This window comes from Leptopilina heterotoma, unplaced genomic scaffold (genome assembly GCF_015476425.1).
Source record: "Leptopilina heterotoma isolate Lh14 unplaced genomic scaffold, ASM1547642v1 Lhet_81, whole genome shotgun sequence".
NCBI classification, from domain to species: Eukaryota; Metazoa; Arthropoda; class Insecta; order Hymenoptera; family Figitidae; genus Leptopilina; species Leptopilina heterotoma.
The window spans coordinates 5,372,075-5,393,140 of NW_025111185.1; the positions used below are offsets into that span (position 1 = coordinate 5,372,075).

Consider the following 21,066-nt stretch of genomic DNA (forward strand, 5'->3'; position numbering starts at 1 on the left):
AAAAAAAAACACCAATCACGGAAAGAAAAGATTATAGAAAAAGTATTCTTCGTATTTAAATATCACGAGATAAAAAAATAGTAATATTCGCTTAGTTAGCGTCAATAAAATACAATATAGAAATTGTACATAATATCACGAATTATATATTTATTTACATGTGTAAACATTTTATGTAAATAGACGTTCATAATTAATAAATATTGAATCGTAAATCGTAATACTCATTCCCCTTTCACGATTTTTTTATTTTCGAGAAGAAATAATTAGACAAAACAGTTTTCTTTTCAATTTTCATTTTATTGTCATAAAAATGTTAAAAACTGTTGTTCGATTTTGTTTCTTGTAAAATTTAAGTACATATTTTAATTTTTCTCAAGAACTAATCTATTATTTTTCTCATGTCGAGAGGATTCACAGGAAGTTTTGCGTAATACTAAAGTGAGAATAAAAACATTTAATTGTTAGTTGAACTACTATTAAAATTTACATGTGAAAATAGTTACTGCAACGATAATATTAATAAAAATAATAATAATAATAATAATAATACTAATAATAATAATAATAATAATAATAATAATCAACATTGGAAGATCAATCTTTAATCAGACTTCAATCCTAAGTTATCAGTACTTTTTTTTCAAAAACAGTAAAACTTATTTCTACTTTTATATACAGATCGCATTAATTAATAGCTCATTTTGTAAAATATTTTCATTTTTTACTATACTTTTAAACATAGCATTGATATAGAATGGAGCGATGATAAAATATTTATGTCACTTTTTAAGGCACAAGATACGCTCTAAGAGTCGTAGAAATCTTTATATAAAATAACGCGAATACAATAGAATTTTTCTAAATATTTTTTTATACCTCACAATTAAAATTCTCAACAACTATGATTAATAAATAACGGATTTTTTGAGAAAAAAAACTTAAATACAACATAACATGCACATTAGGGTGTCCCAAAAAAATAAAAAGTTTTTTTTTATTGGGTCTCATCCCCTAAAATTCAAATTGTGTAAAAATAAGAACACAATATTTGGAAATAAAAAATTTTAATATTAACCCGTGGTTCAGAGCCTTTGAACCATAAAAACGCTAAAAATGTAGTGTTTTTTCATTTTTAACATAAATATAAATGTCAAAATATAATTAATAGGGTGTCATTGTAAAGATAATTAAATTACCTTTCGATCCATATGTCATAGTTTAAGATTCAATGAAAATTAAGTGTTACAGTCGATTAAAGATCAAATTTTATAAAAATTTTGATGATTTTTATTTTTAGACACATAAGTAACTTGTACTTTTTTTTACATTAAACAGTAAAAAATATTTAGGTTTTAATTTTTTTATTGAATCTAACATTACGAAAATTTTTAGCCCTTGTGGACCTCGATTTGATTGAATATGACAATTATACACTATATTTAGTGAACGAAACTATTTTTTTATTTTTTATCATTCCTTCAACATTTGCAGCAAAAATTGAAACAATAAATTTAGATATAACCACTAAACTTACTAAAATCAGTGATCAAGAAATACTGAAGTCGCTGATTTACAGTCCAATGTCAGTTTTTCAAATTTTAAAATGGCGGAGAACTTCATAAAAGTCGATCGAATTCGTCTCAAAATCGGGTAAGGGAATTTGAGACGAATTTAATCGACGATTAAATTACGGATTTTTGTAATGTTAGACTCTCAATAAAAAAATTAAAATCTAAATATTTTTTACTGTTTAATGTGAAAAAAGTACTAGTTACTTAAGTGTCTAAAAATCATCAAAATTTCCATGAAATTTGATCTTTAATCGAGTGTAACACTCTTAATTTTCATTGAATCTTATACTGTGACATATGGATCGAAAGGTAATTTAATTATCTTTACAATGACACCCTAATCATTATATTTTGACATTTATATTTATGTTAAAAATGAAAAAACACTAAATTTTTAGCGTTTTTATGGTTCAAAGGCTCTGAACCACGGGTTAATATTAAAAATTTTTATTTCCAAATATTGTGTTCTTATTTTTACACAAATTAAAAGATTTTTAGGGGATGAGACCCAATAAAAAAAAACTTTTTATTTTTTTGGGACACCCTAATGCACATGAATAGATAAAAATATTATAATTTCACAAAAATTCATAACAATGAAATATTTTCGTAATAATTAAAAAAGACTTCACATTTTTCATAATTAAAATCTTTTATATTCGTTCATTAATTAAAATTTATTCCGATTATGCAATTCATGTAATAATCGCATATCATTCTTAAAAACATTGAAATTACGTATCATTTCGACTTTGTAATTGACCTACCATTTTTTTAACCCATCCTGCATGACTTTGACCCGCAGAAACATCGTCAAAGTCTTCGATTTCTGACAGAGGAATATTATTACCTAATTTTTCTATTTCCGATTGTATTGGTGATTTTGTGATTAAATCTATCGATTTTTCTAAATCGGGTGGTTTGAATGTTTTCGGCCTAAGTTTCAAATGCTCCGGTTTCTGCATAACCACAGGTTTCAACTTGACATTGCATCCATTTTGCAGTGAATTAATGTCCGACCTCTTCTTCGCTGGTATTGGAGGAGCGACTTTCGATTTTATTGGCATTCTATTTATCGCTTCATCGAATTCGATGAGAGATGATCGAATTGTTAGTGTATCTTCACCGTCGCTGAATATTGCACTGTCACGAAAAGCATCTTCAACATCAACGTCAATATAATTTTCTATTGTTTCAAATGATCTTTCATAAAAACTATCCATCTCACTATCTTGTCTTTCGAATTTTTTGTATTGTTCTTGTTTGATTTCTGTTTTTTCATCTATTGTTTTACATTGATCAAAATCCTTGTCTTTCGTGGATTTGATTTTTTTCTCCTCGGTATCGGTAGAATCCTTTTTCTCTGCAAGATTTTGTTTAGAGGCGGCGAGTTCTAGTCGCTTGCTCTCGGAGAAGAGGGTTGTTGGATCGGCATAATCGGATTGAGCAATGCGAGCTCCCAAACTGGAACTTCCCTGTTTGTAGTAAAGCAAATGACTCCTTGAGACTCTTGCACCATTTGATGTGGGACTAACCATTTCCTCAACGTCTGATGAAGATTCTCGGGATGATTTGAATTTGTACTTTTTTTTCGATTTGCCGCCATTCATTGATCGATAGAACTTCGTTCTTTCCAATTCGTCACTGTACTCTAATGTTTCGCTACTAGCTGTAGATCTCAGACCTTGTAATCTACTTCCGGCTTTGGATAGAACATTTTTCAATGATATGGTTCCAGTTCCATTGGGCCTGAAAGAATTTAAAAGAAATAAATAAAATTTAAATTAAAATTATTATAATTAATATTTGGATACTATTTTTAGATTTGTGACACTAAAAACCAATTTTTTGACAATTTGCACTAATTTCAATTCACTAATAGTTGAAAATTTTAATAACATTCTTTGAAACGATTCAATTATTTTCATAAAAAATCAAATTTTTCACAGCAATTCAATTATTTAAAATTCAATTTTCATAAAACTTTTCCAAAAAATCAATTGTTTATAAAATATTTTATAAAATCCTTTGCAAGAATATTTTAAAAAATTTTTTTCATTATTTTAATAAATAATGACACTTATCGCAAGATTTAAATTATTTTAAATGCAATTTTAAATTTTTTCTTCGAAAAATGCAAATATTCTTAAAAACATTATTAAAATTGATGGGAAAATTCAATTATTTAAAATAAAATTTGGATAAAATTCTTCGCAAAAATTCAATTATTGAAAAAAAATTTAATAAAATTTTCCGCAGGAATTCAGTTGTTTTCACAAATATTATAATTTTTCACAGGAATTCAATTTATTATTCAGAAAATTTTTATAAAATTCGTTGCAAGAATTTAATTATTTTATATTATAAATAATACAATTCATCGCAAGATTTCAAATATTTTTGATACAATTTTTAATGAATTTCTCGAAAAATGCAATTATTTATAAAAATATTATTAAAATTGATCGAAAGAATTCAATTATTTAAAAAAAAATCTTGATAAAAATATTCGCAGACATTAAATTATTTTCATAAATAATAAAATTCTTCTCAAAAATTCGATTAGATCAATTATTTTTATAACTAATTAGTCAAAACGCGTCAACCGTGAATAAAATTTTTTTATAGTTTTGGAAAAGTCAAAACATTTATGAAAATCTGTAGTTCACAGCAAATCAAAAAAACACTTTTAACCGTTTTTCAAAATTTTAAATATTTATACCTTTTTTTATAATAAAAAATTTTTGCATTATTTAAGAAAAAAATTAATAACTCATTACTGTTTTGCTAGAAATTAATGGCAATTTTTTTGGTAGTTATTGAATATCCACTCTTTTAAATAAACTTAATTGTGAAAAAAAAGTTTGAAAAATTTTTAATTTTTAATAACAATTTTATAAACAATTAGTGTTTTTTACGCTTTAAAAATATTCAATTGTTCAATAAATTATTAATTTTTTTATTTAAATAATTGACTTCTCGTAGAACTTTCTAAAAAAAATTGATTTGAAAATGAATTTCAGTTAAAATTTTAGATAATCTTGAATATTAGAAGCGTTGTAATGTGAATTTTCGGAAATAATTAAATTTCAAAAGACTTTTAAATTGAAATTTCTGAAAATAAATTTAACAAAAAAAATAATTTAATTTTCTAAGAAATACAGTTGTAATTTTTAAAAATAGTTAAATATCAAAAAAGTTTTACATTGAAATCATTTAAAATATTATTTCCAATATAATTTCAATAAAATTTCTCGAAAGAATTTAATTATTTAAAAATATTTAAATAAAATTCCTCCCAAAAATTAAATTATTTTCAACACAGAATTTAAATTACATTCCTGGAAAGAGTTTAATTTATTTTGAAAAATTGAAAGATTTTCGAAAGATATCCATTGTTGTCAATTGAAATTGAATTAAATTGCTAGAATACAAAGATTATTAATATAGATTTTTCGTGTGAAAAAAAAGCTCACCTGTAAATTTTATGATCCGGATGCACATTGGTGATGGTAGGAGCGACGTGCAATTCAGAATAGGCATCAGTCATTGAGTCGTGAAGCGAGCAGAAGAAGTTGGTTGACGAAGTTGAGACAGAAGTAGGAAACTTGGCGATTCGTCCTCCCGTTTGACAAGTAGAAGCGTATCTTTCCATATCCTCCAAGTTGATCTCGGCTGGTTTATCAGAAGCGATTGTAAAAGGACGTTCGCTCATTGGTTTACCGTCACGCTGTAGAAATCGCGGTTTTGTTGGATGGAGACAAGACGTTGGACTGATTTGGAAACTACGGGGTAACGATCCGCTTTTTTGCGGCGAGACCGGTAAACCTTCACAAAGCTTCGTTAGCCAAACTGCCGGCCTCGTTGGACTGTCATTTCCTTCTTGATCTTTAACATCTTTCAAACTTTCCCAAACATTATGTAAATTATCATAGTTTTCAAAGCCTTTTGGTTCGACATTTTCCGTGACGACTGCCTCGTAATTACTGTTAGTTTCACTTTTCGTCGATTCAATGGTTTTTTCCTTTTGATTTTCCTCAACACTTGAAGTTGAATTTTCTCGTATTCGAAGTGCAGTTTTGATAATTTTACTCTCGGTGACGATACTCTGCCGCTTGAATGCTTCGAAAATGGCTCTTTTTTCCTGAATACGATTTGTCTTTTTTTGATCTTGATGTTTGTCCTCGGTGGATCGAAAATTATCGTAACGCAATCGAAGAGATGGACTAACACGCTGAGGCATGGAGGAGAGAGAATTCCAGACATTATTCGTGCGGACGAATCTTTGTTCACGTCGAGTGCAAGAGTTTCGCAAACGAGTATTTCGATTATTTGTGGAGTCTTGCGAGTAGTTGGTATTTTCGGTATCACTTTCATCGGAACTGTCGACGGATATACATTTGTTGAAGCGTTGTTGTCTCACATTCATGAGATTACTAGTTCTTTGCTTCTCGATAAGCTTTTGGAATTCTTCATTTTGCATGAGAATATGACCAACTATTTCTTCCACCGTTTGAGGTTGAGGTTGCTGATCATTTGTATCTTTGGTCTCGGAAATTGAGGAATTATTTTCAGAATTAATTGTCGAAGTGTCGTCTTCATTCGTGACAACAGTGCAATCGCTCTCTGCATTTCCAAATTCAGTGTCGACTCGATCTTCCTTTTGTTCCTCGTCGGACATGTTCAAACTAATGTAAGATTGAAAACCTGGTTCGGATTTCCTTCTCCAACTTGTGAAACGATCCTGAAACGATTCAATTGTTAGTTGAAAATATAATAATAAAAAGAAAATAAAAGAAAATTAGTCTAATTTTTACCTTGACTTTCGAGGCACGAGTATCGCACGATCTGTTGAGACTTTGTTCTCTGGATCCAGTTTCTTCAGTGTGGTTCGAGAGGGAGGACTAAAATTGATCAACTTATTATTATTCTGTAATTTTTCTTATTTTTATTTAGATTATTTTTTCAGTATTTCAATACTTACATTTTCATCCATTTTTCTTCCCTTCTTTAATTTTTGTCTAACACCAGTCTCAGATCTCCTCCTCTCCCTCTCTTGCTTCCGCTTCTCTAAATATTCTGGAGGTGATGAATATTGCTTCTTTGCTAAGACTTTGTCTACCGTGCTACAGTCTTCTGTAATTTAATAAAAAAATTTGTTAGTCCTGTTTTTAATTGAAAGAAATTGGGGAATTCTTTTTCCAGTACCTTCAGATTGCCTCTGCCCAAGTTGCAAGACCAACTGTCTCGCATGTGAAGGTATCACAGCATTATAATTCTCTAAAATTACGCTTTTTATCTGTAGAGTCCATTCTCTCTTTTGTTCTAAATTTCGCGCCTGTGAAAAAATAATAATTTTAGTTTCTACAATAATTAATCAAGGGAGAAAAAATTGCAAATTTTTATACGATTTTTACCTGTAATGTATACTGCAATCGCGGATTATCAAAAGGGATGACGTGAAAGCTGAAAGGTTCACCAGGAATACTTTCAATCAACATAAGATTTGAACACTGAAAAGAAATATAAAAACTGTTAAGAAAAATAATAAATATTAATAAGGAATAAAAAATAATAAATGAAAGAAAGAAATTGGAAAATGTACCATAATGTGAGTTTTGTAAACGAGTAGACCGTCTTCCTTCTTTTTGGTGAGGAGAAGCATTTTCTCGAATAAGAAAGCGTGCCTTGGAGCTTTAGCTCCTCTCATACGAAATCTCCCTTCCGCGACCAATTCACCACTCGTTGTTAAATCAGGACCTGTCCAGCCATACAATAGAGACTGTATTTCTTGAACTCGCACAGCGTGTTCGTGTTTCTTTTGCATAGCATTGATATGATCCGCAATACCGTTCATCGCCTCTAGTGCACCTTCAATTGCTTTGCTGCCTTCAGTCTGGTTTTCTTTGTCATAATAACCAGCACCATACTCTTTTGATAAATTCTGTAATTAATCAACAAAACAATACTGAAATTATTTTTCCATCCTGATAATTCAATTGTATAAAAAGTAGATAACTCCGATTGAAAATTCTCACATCAATTTCTATTCACAAATTTGTATAATAAATTTTTAATTAAAAATTTTTTAATTTAAATTACATTTAATTTTAAATAAAGTTTACAAAATTAAACGAGAGAGAGAGAGAGAGAGAGAGAGAGAGAACAAAAAGAATTGGGAAAAGTGGCAAAGAATTTAAAAGGAACGGGACATAATATTTTTCGAATTTACCTTTAGAAGTAGATGGTACTTTAAAATTCTTTGAACTGGTTTTAACAAATATGCTCCGAGGGGTAAAGCATGGTCCAGTGCCGCTTGTCGTTCTTTAAAAGCACTCGCTAATTCCTCTTGACTCATAAGTTTCGTTAATACTGAAACCGTCCTAAATTCCAAAAGACATAACGGAATGATGAATAAACAATAATATTATTTTTTTGAAAATCATAATAATAATTGAATTCTTTATTCTTTACGCAAAAAATAAAAAGAAATCTCACCTTGGATAATTTGTGCAATACTCGGTATAGACTTTAAATCCTGAATTGTGTTTAATAAAGGTATTTGCTACGCAAATTGGATCTAATCCACAATTTTCTATTTCGGTAAGAAATTGCCTGTTGATAAAAACAATAAAATTGATAATTAATAAAATTAATATTTAATAAAATTACTACTTAATAAATTATTAATGATTAAAAAAAACCTATACTTAATAAAATTAATACTTTTAAAAATCAAATTATAGAAATTGTAAAATTTTGCTGAATAATAATAAAAATCAGCGATGTAATGAATATAAATACCTATTAAATTCGAAAATATCTTCAATATTGCTAAATAAATCGTTAAGTTGCAAATGATGTACTAGAGAAGCTGGATCGTCTCGCCAAAATATAAGATATCCCTTTAAACAAAAATTTATTTGTTAATAATATCTCAAGATTATGAAGAGCTTCAGGGACAAATTTTTTTTAAATTGTAGGTCTCACGTGCGGACATAATATAAGAGTATTTTCAGTCCGATTCATAAAGTTTAACTTTATTTTTTTTGGATTTTTAATTTTTCAAAAAATCATTTTTGGCCCATAACTTTAAAAAATGTTAGGACACCTATAAATGTTTTTCCATAATTTTGTAGAGTTTTTTAGACGCATCTTTTGAACCCTAATTGAACATTTTTCGTCTATATTAACCGGAGATAAACTTTTAAAATCTAAAATTTTGGAAAATAAGACTTTCTTGAAAATTTTGTTGAAAAATGTAGAAGTAACTTTAAAATTATCGTTACCAACTTTTAGAGCATTAAAAAACGCTTCGATTGACCTATTTTTAAACCTAATTCGATAATAAATTTCGAAATTTATTGGTATTTTAAAAACCAAAAATTGTGGAAAATGACATTTTCTCAACTTTTTTGTTTGAAACTTTTTGTTTAACTATTAAACTATTATAACTATCTTGTAGGATATTTAAAAATACATTTGTTGTTTGAAATTTTATCGAACGATTTTCACGGTGAGAAAATTAAGTGACTTACTTGAATGACTTGTCGAAGGTGTTCAACATAAATAGCTTCAGTATCTACAATTTCAACGAGAACTCTTTCCACGGGATTCCGATGGGGATCACAATATCGAGGCCTGTGATGTAACAGGGGATTATTATTTATACTATTGGCAGCTTCAATTCGACAACTGGCTTCAGAAACTGTTACAACCACACCACTGTCCCCTGAGCCTAAAAAAGAAAATTTCTTTCAATTAATTGAAAAAAATCGAATCGTTTCGAGGTACACCACTTAGTAATAAACCATATTCTTTTTACTACTCTAACTGTAATTAATAGCCAAGAATCGGGTAATAATTAACAGCTAATGATTGAAATATAAAAACAGATTTGTCCATTATATCAAAAGTTATATTAGAAACTCAAAAACACTTTTAAACTTTTAAACTGTTAAACACTTTTATAGTGCAACTAAGACTGAGGAATTAAAATAAATTTACGATTTTCATTTCATTGTAAATATCACGAGGGTCGGGAACCTTTCTCAAAATACTATATCATTAATTTCAACTAAACTTTCTAATGAAAATAGTAAAAAAATGATAGTTTTCCTGTTAATTAAAGAATAATTAAAGAATCTTTGTCTTTAAATCTATACAATTATGGGTTTTTTTATCATATCAAAGAGGATTTTCCCTCTCGTTTACCTTGAGAACTGGCACAAGTGTCAGCGAGTGATTCGACAGAGGTCAAACAGGGATTAGCAGGACAGGTATTTTCCTGATTACTGCAGCCACTCGATGATGTACTGGAAGCAATGGAACTTCCGGATAATGGCCGACTTCCCGTTCTGCGATGTCTGCTGTAACGAAGTGCCGTCAAATCATTATTTTCACGATGATAGAGTGACTTGTCGTCGGAGACAGAGCGCTCCTTGAGTGTTGTCTGAGATTGAACAGTGTCATCATTCTTATCAATCTTCTTGGACGATGGTGCTTCTTGGTTCAACTGATTCGAGCCATCTAGGGGTTTATCAGACTCCATTTCGTTCGTAACTTCTTCCCAATTGGAGTTGTTGATCATGGATTCGGAAGAGCACAAAGGACCCAATATGGATTCACGATGAGATTGTGAGACCAAGCTGAGACGTTTTTGCAGGGCTGCTGGTATGTTGCAGGATGATGGCAGGACTACATGATTCGAGTAGCCATTCCCCCTTCGTGCAAGCTCGTCGAACATCCCAAGCAACTGAGGCACTAAGTCTGTCGAGGTACCTGAAATAAAAAGTATTTCTGCTTTATTTGGATGCTCATTTTTAAAACCAGCTCATTTATACATCATTCGAAAAAAATTTACTTTATGTCCCGTTTTAATAACTTGTTCTACATTTAGATGAATCTCATCTTTACTTCTTCGAAATACAAGATCCATTTAATCTTTAATTAATTCAAGGTTGCCACGAAAATTTTATTTTTTTCTCCTGACTTTTTCCTAACTGATTTTAACTTTTTCCCTGACCCTAAAGAATATTCTGATTCACTCGAAAAAATATTTGATACTCAAAAAAAATGTTCTATTACATTTATTTCCGATTTTATTCAAATGCAAAATTATTCGAAAACAACAGTAACTTCATTTTTAAATAAGTATTTAATTATTATTTTCCCATAGGAATTAAAATTCTTCAAAACATTCAAATTCAAACCTTTTTGAAATTCAACAACTTATAAGAATATTATGAGAAAAAATCGATCACTACGAGTCAAAGACTCGGAGTCATTGCTTTCTTCATGTTTTCTAATAATTAAAGGTGATCGAGTGATAAAATCTTTGATTATTTTATATTATAATATAAGAATATTGTTAGTGTAACTTTTTACAATTATTTTCATCAATTCAATACAATTATTTTCTAGAAATTTAAACTAAAATTCTTCTTTAAATCAATTATTTTTAATAATTTTTGAAAAACTTCTTTTTTGAAAATTGTTAAATCCATTTGTTTAAAATTCAATTTTAATTGAAATTTCAATTATTTGGAAATTCTTCAATTAAATATACAATAGAAAATAAAAACTTGAAAAAAATTTCGATTAAGATTTTTGAAAAAAATTAGTTCTGCATATAATTTTTAATTAAAAATATAAAAAATTCATATTTTCAAAGATTTTAATTTGAAACCTTTACAAAATTGAATTATTTCTAAAAATTGCAATTATTAGTAACTTCTCAAAAATTCAATTATTATCTAAAACTTTAACTGAAATTAATTCTTAAATCAATTTTTATTAGAAAATTCTACAAGAATTCAATTATTTAAATGCAAACATAGATAATTTATTAAATAATTATGAATATTTCTTAAAATTGAATTCTTATACATAATTTTATCAACAAATTTCAAATAATTGAATTCTTACGACGAATTTTAATAACATTTTTTAGAATAATTACATTTTTTGATAAATTCAATAAAAATCGTATCAAAAAAATTAAAATTGTTCAATAAGCTTTATAATTTAGGGAGCGTTCACAAATGATCTCACGCAATTTTTCGGGATTTTAGACCCCCCTGCCACGCAATATCATGCAATTTCACATGTAAACATACATTGTGTCACGTTTAGTAGAGACCCCCCCCAAAAAAAACGTGACATCATTTGTGAACGCTCCCGAGACGCTCCCTTATGAAAATAATTGAATCCCTATTAAAAATTATATTATTTATGAAGATAATTCAATTATTGCGAAGAAACTTTTTAAAAAATTTGTAAATAATCAAATTACTGAGGAATTTTTATTATTTACAAAAATAATTGAATTTTTGCGAAGAGTTTTGTTATTTATAAAAATAATTTAATTATTTAGAAGAATTTTATTAAAACTCTTGAAAATAATTGAATTTTTGCTAAGAATAAAATTTCATTATTTTAGAAAATAATTGAATTCCTGTGAAGAAGTTTATTAAAATTTTTAAAAATAATTGAATTATTCTGCAGAATTTTAATATTTTGAAATTTAATATTTTGAAATTTTACCATGAATTTTATTAAAATATTGTTAAAACTAATTGAATTTTATTATATTTTCGAAAATAATTGAATTCTTGTAAAGAATACTGTGTTATTTATTTAAAATTAAGTTGCAATGCAATCAGACGAATTGATTAAAAAAAGAAAAACCTAAAAATATCAAATATTTTAAGAAATATAACAAAAAAATTGTTTTGCAATAATAAAATGATAATTTTATGAATTTAGAACTCACACCCAAACCTTGTAGCTTTAACCATAACAGTCGATGACACACCGAGGGAAACGCGCTTTTAAAGTCAATGAAAACCGCGAAGACTGCCCTGCGTTTATGTCGAAGTTGAATCTGAATGGTGGAATGAAGGGAGAATAAGTTGTCTAGGCAACCTCTTCCTCTTCTGAATCCAGATTGAAACTCCGGAATCAAATTATTAACTTCAACCCAATTATTAAGTCTATTAGATAAAACTTGAAAAAAAATTTTAGCAATGCAATTCATAAGGGAGATTGGCCTATAGTTATTGACATCAGATAGTACACCTTTTTTATGCAACATGAAAATTTTTAATTTTCCCCAATTTTTAAATTTCATTAAATAATGTGTTTATAATTATAATATACTAAATAACAACTATTAAAATTTCTTGTTGATTAGTTTTAGAATAATGGAAAACAAAGACCGCATAAATTTATTGCTTAATTTAAAAAATATACATCGATAAATGTAAACCTAGCGCCTTTGCCCCACTCTCCCCTACGTTACCAATTTTTCAGACTTTTTAGACCCCCTCCCCTCCCCTCATTACCATTGCGTTAAATGCAATTTTATAGATTTTTGGCCCCAAATAAAAAAAAAAAATTTCTTATACTGTTCAACATTTTATCCAAAGATTAAAATTGATATTAAAAAATAAAAAATTGTTAAAGAAATTTTTCGAGAGTGAAAATTAAAAAAAATGAAATTAAATATAATCTATAATATATAGGGGAGACGCGGGAGACTGGGGCGAAAGGTTAAACTGTGAAAACAGTTAAAATTCATTATGTTTTGAACGGAAATAGTTAGAGCATTGCAATTTTAATTATAGGATGGTGTTATCACCCTAAATAAATGTCCGGAGTTATGTGACATTCTGTTCATTTTTGTGGTGTCCATATTTAAATTTTTTTTTCACCCTACTTTTGAAAATTTTTTCGTAAAAGAAAATATTAACTTTTAAGTATATTTTTTTAATTTATTCTCATCGCGATTTTTTTAGGTCCTTATTTGGGTCCCCTGAAGAGATACCTAAAGGTATTTGCTATTAAATATCTTTAGTCAGATCTATTGTATTTGTTGTTAAAGCCAAAAATGCACCCTGGGGCGAAAAGTTAAATAATGGGTGGGACGAAAAGTTAAATGTATGTTTAGATGTTGTTAAAAATATTTTTTACATTTTTCGTTTTTTTGGGTTTATTTGTTTAAAAATTATTTTTTTGGCATTGGGAAAGTACTCTGTCAAAAAACAAAACCGCTCTCGTTAAATAAACCAAAATTTTTTTTTTTTTGAAATTTTAGTTTATTAACTTTATAACTGTTCTAAATCTTTTGTTAAATAAACACAGATCTTTTATTAACTAAATTACTTGTTTACGTATACTTTAACTTATTTACTACTTAACACCTATTAGAAAATAGTTTTAGTAGGCTAAAAATATAGAATTTAACATTTAGCTCCAGCCATTTAACTTTTCGCCCCAACATGGGGCGAAAAGTTAAGGAACACAAAATTTTCAAAAAAGGACAAAACATGTATTTTATGCGAAAATATCAGAAACTTTTTTATTGAAAGTTGTAGAGGACAAGTTGCCCTACAATATTGATATATAAATATTTGCATCTAAGCGGATTATATTGTCTAAAAAAATAATTTATGCAAAATTTAACCTTTCGCCCCAGTCTCCCCTACCTATAATATTTATAATATAAATATATACAGTACGAAAACCTACCACGTCAGTCATATCCCATGAGTGGGAGTGAGACAGACTTATGCGATTCCCATACTTTCCTATGACTGACGGATAGCTTTTCTTACTGTATACAAAATATAAGTTAAATATGTGTAGGTACTTTTCATATTTAAAAGTAAGATTTAGACGATGAGAGCACTGAAAAAAATACATGAGACATTTTCAACTACATCCCCTTAGTAGAGTAAAAAGTAATAAAACGAACTACTTTTTTAGTTGGTCTGGCTACTTTTGATACTTATTTTAACTGTTTTATGTAGTTAAAAATTATTAATTAAATTAATGTAATTTTATAGTTAACTTTGTAACTGCAGGTATGTTACAGAAATGACTACAGAAAGTAGTAGATTCTACTACTTAAAGTAGTTCGATAGACTAATTTTGTAGTAGTTTTTACTTCTTCTAGGAGTTGAATTATTTTCCATGTAATTTATGTTATAGATTTTTATAGAAGATTATCAACTGTGAAAAGTTGTAAATGCAACTACTTTAAGTAGTAAAATTAACTACAGTTATCAGTTGAACGGTGTCTGGAATGCCTATAAGTATTAAGCAACTCATCGAAGCGGGCGAGCGTGGTTAGGTGGTTAGGTTATCGGTTTACGAATGTTAGGGTCGAGCGTTCAACTCCCGACGTTTAGAGATTTTTCTCCGTTAGGTATATAGACATTAAATAAATAAGGTATAGGTAAACAAAAGTGGGTAGGGGGAAATATAAAAAAATACAACTCGATAATATTTACAATAAATTATAAATAATTTTATTTTACCATTTTCAGTAGTTACTTTATTACTGAGTTATCTTAGTAACTTTAACTACATATCAGCAGTTAATTCTACTGCAAAACTGTCATTGGTTCCTATTTAACTAAGAAAAGTAGTTAATGCAACTGTATTATCACTTCATTCAACTACATATCTGATAATTAATATAAGTTCAAAATTATCTTTGGGGACTTATTGAACTAAGGAAAGTAGTTAAAAAGTAGTCAAATCTACTAAGAATTTCTTTCAGTGAGGATTTTGAAATGTATTTCACTCTGATTTTTATTTTTCCATTTTTATTAATGAGCTTATATAGGACGTCTTTTTGACCCCATGGAATAAATTTCATAGTCGCGACACTGACCGCACATATTTATTATGAACTACATTAAATGATATTCGATCAATGAACAGATGCACCGGAATCTCGGATGCGTCCGGTCTCTATTCTAAGTAGAACATTGCTCAATTAACTTTAATAAAAACAAAACTTGTGGTATCAGAACATCAGAGCGTGATGTCACTCGCTATCTCTTGCTTTGATCTTCAACTTAATTATCCCGTAATATTTTCACTCCAAGAATCATTTTCATTTTTGAAGAAGAAGAAAAAAACTTTTCTTTGTTGGAAAATATTTTCCAATTTATTTTAATTCATCATAAGGAAATAATTAGTTGAATTAATTATTAAAGAAAAGAAAAGAATCTGTATTAGCTAAATAACTAAAATTAGGGTATTCCTGTAATAGCTAAATTAAGAAAATGAAATTTAATTAGGGTGTTATAATTTGAATGTTGGTGTGATGAAAATTAGTGACGGAGCACACATTAGCCTTATTGGAAGTCTATTATTAGAGAGGTGGTGAACTTATTGAAGATGATATTATTAGAGTGGAGAAAGGGAAGATATTTAGTAAAGAATGCAAACACATTTATTTTATGTTGTTTAGTATAGCGGATGTATGACTAGACGTCGATTTCCCGTCTGCCGCCACGGGAAATTGGAAACTATCCTTGGTTTAATATGCACTTGATTCTTTTATTTATTTATTTTTTTCTTTCTAAACTGTCTCACACCGATTATACACTTTCGCAAAGGCTTAAGCTCAATACGAATTATATCTTTCACATTGCAAAAACTCGCTCTGCCTGCATGGAAAGATAATTTTCTTAATCTACACTATAATTAAAGAATTTCAACATTTTCATGTGCCATTTCAACTCTTTATTTTAATATACTTATTAAAGTCAACGAAATGTTGAAATCTATATGTCTCATGTGCAAAAATTCAAATTAGACACTTTTGGAGAAAAAATTTCCCTTTTAAAGGCTTCGCACTATCAACCCACTATCACTGAAAAAAATATATTTATGGTACTACCATAAATATAGCCAATTCTCACATATTATATTGGTGGATATGGAACAGCCATGCAGTTCTGCTGTTTCAGACATACGGAGTGTAGAACAGCCATATGTATGTGGAGAACACCAATACTGTATTTGAAGAACAGCAATACAGTATTGCTGTTTCAGCTATACATCCTAACCATACTTGTATGTCAAAATTTACATTATCATTTTTTTCAGTGTATTAACCTATTAACTATACTTTTTTTACGATCTATTACTATTTGGATACTTTTATAGATTAGTGACATTAAAAGCAGTTCTCTTCGCAAAAATTCAATTATTTTTATAAATAACAAATTTTTTTTAGAAATTCTGAATTTTTCATAAATAATAAAACTCATCGCAGAATTTCAATTATTTTTAAAAGTTTTAATAAAATTCTTCACAGGAATTTAATTATTTTCAAAGAATTTTAATACAATTCTTCACGAACATTCAATTATTTAAAAAAACAAAAATCTTCCCAATAATTCAATTATTTTCTAGAATAATAAAATTCTTTTTAGGAATTTAATTATTTTCATAAATGATACAATTTTTTACAGAGATTCAATTATTTTCATAAATAATAATACAATTTTTATAGGGATTCAATTATTTTCATATAAAAAATAAAACTCATCGAACAATTTCCCGGGTAGCAATTGAAGTCTGGATCAGGTCTGGCACTGATCTGGTTAGATCTGGGCCATATCTGGTAACCAAGTCTGTGCCAAAGCAGGTTTGGAACGCGGAACATGTCTGAAACGTGTAGGGGAGAGTGGGTCAAAATGGGGTACCTTTTTGAAATTGGCTGTTTACAGAGAACCAAACGAATAAACCGATTCAGCTAAACTTCAGAATTCTTCTTTGTACACTTAGCTTTGAGAAAATTATGATAATAGCGAAGAAAAAATTTTTGAAAGAACTAATATCGTATTTTCTGAGAAAGTGCTAAAATCCCATTTTGCCCCACCCGTGGGGCAAAATGGGGTGGTATCAAATAACTATACAAAACATGGAATATTTTTTCAAAATTCATTAAATTCTTGTTGTATGAGATTATAAATACAAACAAAAAGTAGGATTCTTTATTATTATGAAAAAACAAGTAATATTTATTAGAATTTAACAAAAAAACATCGATATTGCAAAATATCGTTATATCGATAGTGAAACATCGATGGTATAAATGTCTCCAAACAAAAATATTGATTCTTCTGCAGGAAACCTTTAAATATACATAATATAATGTTTTTAAATAGTTTTAATGAAACGGCGTAGCTTCCGGCATGCCCCACACTTAGGTACCCCATTCTGCCCCACACTGCATATTAAAACAAAATGCAATGTATCTAAGTTATTGTAAACAATTTAACAATCTATTCTATTGGAAATTACTCTAGAATTAGTACTGAAAAAGATCCCACACTTGCCAAATTAAATGCATTATCCTAAAAAGTTTTGTAAGCACTTTAATTTCGATAAACATTCATATTTTTTTTACTTAAAACTTAAAAGTTGTATAACTTTCAAAAAAAAAAAATTTTTTGTGTGTCTTCATAATTAATAACAGTTTCTTATCAACATGAATGATATATGTCAAGGATAAAAAAATTAAAACTACCTATCATGGAAAAACAGAGGTACCCCATTTGACCCGCCTACCCCATTTTGCCCCACTCTCCCCTATATAACCAGATTTGATTTTCTGTTGTTCGTATGGTAACAAGGCGTTCGACAGTACCTAGCGTGGGTTCTTGCTTTTTTCTGGTCATTGCTTGGCTGTTTATTATAACAGCTTTGCTTTTTGTAAAATTTGTGTTTTTAGTTGAAAATATATTTAATTTAAATACAATAATAATATTTTTATCTTTTGCTGTAGGCATTTTTCAAATGAATAAGATTGTTTTAAAATAAATTACAAAAAGCAAAATCTAAGTTAAATTTAAATGTTTTAAATTGTCTATTTATTTCAATTTTTTTTTAATTTTAAGCTGGAAGAACTACTTAAATACACACTCCTAAACACAGTATTTCATTTTTTTTTATTAAAGTCGTAGCTTATAATTATATTAAGAAAATTCCTAAACGCAGGGATTCGAGCACCTAACTATATATCGCAACGCAGGTTTTGATGACGTAGGGGACGCAAGATAGAACGCTTTAACCGCTCGACCATCTCGGAGGTCTGAGAATCTGGGCTTAGAGAAAAATTGCATTCAAAAAGCAGAGCAAATAGACGGGCGATTATCAATTCGCTCCCGTGAGGGGAAGGGGCCTTCCCCCACCATGCAGCCTGTACCTGACTTCGGGGTTCGGAGCGAACGTAGCACAGCGGGGCGCCCGGTCCCTTAATCCCTCATTAAGCCATCCTTCCTTAATGACATTCATTGAAAAATATAAATTTCTTAAATATAAACATTTTTCAATTTTTTTTATCCAATTCACATTTAATTCAAATTTACTATGAATTTATTTGAGTGTCAGTTCATAATAAATTAAAAGTTTTTTTAAATATTAAAATTTTAAAGGCAAACAACATATGTATCGATTCGTAATAAAATAAGGGATCTGAATTTAATAAAAAAAACTTTAAAATGTTTATATTTGAGAAATTTATATTTTTTAAAGAGTGTCATTAAGGAAGGATGACTTAATGAGGGATTAAGGGACCAGGCGCCCCGCTGTGCTACGTTCGCTCCGAACCCCGAACTCAGGCCCCTGGCCGCATGGTGGGAGAATGCCACTTCCCCTCACGGGAGCGAATCGATGACTGCCCTACTGGCGCGGTTCTGGATTTGTTCCGCCTGCAGATTTCATTCTTCTACGCGCGTCGGAAGAATGACGGATGTTAGGTCTGTACTGGCTCGGTGCTGGGGCGGATCCGGCAGTGGATCTCGTCATTTATTGTTATATGTTTCTGATTGTAATTGTATTTCTGATTTTGAATATCTGCGCCGTTACCTCTACGCCATCTGATGGTATACTGCGACGCCATGCTTTTGTGTATGTGTGAGTGTGTGTGAAGCGACGCCATATCACCATTGTACTTACAATCTTTCGTACACGCTACACGCATTTTTGAAACCTCCGCTAAATTGTATAAATATCCACTAATTCCAAATAAAGTTTCTGTTTAATAGTGATACAACGAAAATTATAAAAGTTCTGACTCTCCTTTTTTTATCCTAATAAGTAAAAACATGGTCCTTCGAGCCGGATTCGGAAAGGAGAAGGAAATAACCTCTTTCGTTGTGTGACAATTTTCTCGTGTCGTTAAGTGATTCATGGCGACGCCTCGCCAAATTGTGCCTCTTTATTAACAGTGCCTTTTCAATGTGTATTTTATAAAATCCTTTTCGACAAAAACCATTTCTTCGTAAACCAAATTCATTGCTAGTAAAAAGAAATATCGAGTGTTCGTAAAAATGTCGATTGACAATTATATTTTGACATTGAAAGATCAAGAAGTTTTATTCGAATCAATTATAAAAATCACTAAACGTGTGACAAACCAGGAAAATCCATCTCGTCAATTTTTGACTGGACGTCTATCAAACCTACAGGAATTCTGGGAGAGATGCAGAAAGAATCACACGTTATTAATAGCAAATCCGCCTTGCTCTTCGACCAATTCCGTGAGCGATTATGAGGACGCCAACGATATGCAGGTGTATAATCCTGCAAAATTCATCGAAACAGAGGAGATTTATGAGGATGCAGTCGACTTCATTTTGTCTCGACTTCCGGATCCACCAGTCGTTCAAGCAACTCCGCAACAGGAAACTTCTATACATCAAGACAGCCAACGACGATCAACAGCGCCATCGGTACATCTACCTCGCATCAAAATTCCAACCTTCTCTGGAGAGTACAGTGAGTGGCTCGCTTTTCGTGACTTGTTTACTTCCTTGGTAATTAAAAATGAATCTCTTTCTGATGCTGAGCGTTTACATTACTTAAAAATTAGTTTAGCAGACGAAGCATCAGTAATCGCGCAAAATCAACCAGGTACCGCTAATAATTTTCAAACTATTTGGAAAAATTTAGAATCTCGTTACGATAATTGTAAAGCTTTAGTTTTTGATTATTTAAAAAAAATAATAGAACTTCCAGATATTACTTCAGATTTTCTCAGTAATTTAAAACGCATGCGTAATGTTATTATTACAGTAAGTACAGCTTTGACAAATCTCAATCGTCCGATTGACGAAGGAAACGATCTTTTTGTTTATATTTTGATTAATAAACTTGACAAATTTTCGCGCGATCAATGGGAATTAGTTGTAAGTAATTCCACAGAACCACCTTCTCTAAATGAATTCAATAAATTTTTAGATATGCGTATTCGTGCGCTTGAAGCAACTGTTACAAGCAAAAAACGCCTTGAAAATAAAGGTGCCTCGCAGACTCCTAGTAATTCGCGTCCTAAAGTTCACACACATCAAAGTTCGTCCAAATTGCTTTGCTGTCTATGTAAAGGGGAGCATAATCTGTATGCCTGTGTGCAATTTAAAGATAAATCCGTAAGTGAAAGGTATGATTGTGTTAGTGAAAATCATCGATGTACTAATTGTTTAGGAAAACATTATCGAAACGCGTGTTCAAGCAAAAATGTGTGTTCAAAATGTAGTAAACCTCATCACTCTCTTTTACATCACGAGCAAGGCAATTCTAAGACTTCTAATTCCGCTTTAAAATCAAAAGAAAATGACTTTAGTTCAGTGGCTTCAAACTCACAAAATCAGTCAAAAAATGAAGATCCAGTAATGTCTCATTT

The 21,066-nt window shown here is 29.6% G+C and overlaps 1 protein-coding gene across 3 annotated transcripts in view; it reads right to left on the reverse strand.

Moving 5' to 3' along the window:
* Nucleotides 1-2,207: 2,207 nt before the first annotated feature.
* The window catches only part of LOC122511380, a 145,450-nt gene continuing 126,591 nt past the window's right edge, over nt 2,208-21,066 (reverse strand). For all 3 annotated transcript variants that reach the window (XM_043626575.1, XM_043626574.1, XM_043626576.1), the window contains 12 exons: nt 9,789-10,355; nt 9,113-9,312; nt 8,379-8,479; nt 8,073-8,189; nt 7,807-7,957; nt 7,180-7,518; nt 6,992-7,087; nt 6,783-6,912; nt 6,559-6,710; nt 6,392-6,478; nt 5,051-6,318; nt 2,208-3,323 (listed from right to left, as the gene is read on the reverse strand). In XM_043626575.1, coding sequence (XP_043482510.1) covers nt 2,309-3,323; nt 5,051-6,318; nt 6,392-6,478; nt 6,559-6,710; nt 6,783-6,912; nt 6,992-7,087; nt 7,180-7,518; nt 7,807-7,957; nt 8,073-8,189; nt 8,379-8,479; nt 9,113-9,312; nt 9,789-10,355 — 4,223 coding nt within the window. In that variant the 3' untranslated portion in view covers nt 2,208-2,308. The remainder of the gene's footprint in view (nt 3,324-5,050; nt 6,319-6,391; nt 6,479-6,558; nt 6,711-6,782; nt 6,913-6,991; nt 7,088-7,179; nt 7,519-7,806; nt 7,958-8,072; nt 8,190-8,378; nt 8,480-9,112; nt 9,313-9,788; nt 10,356-21,066) is intronic.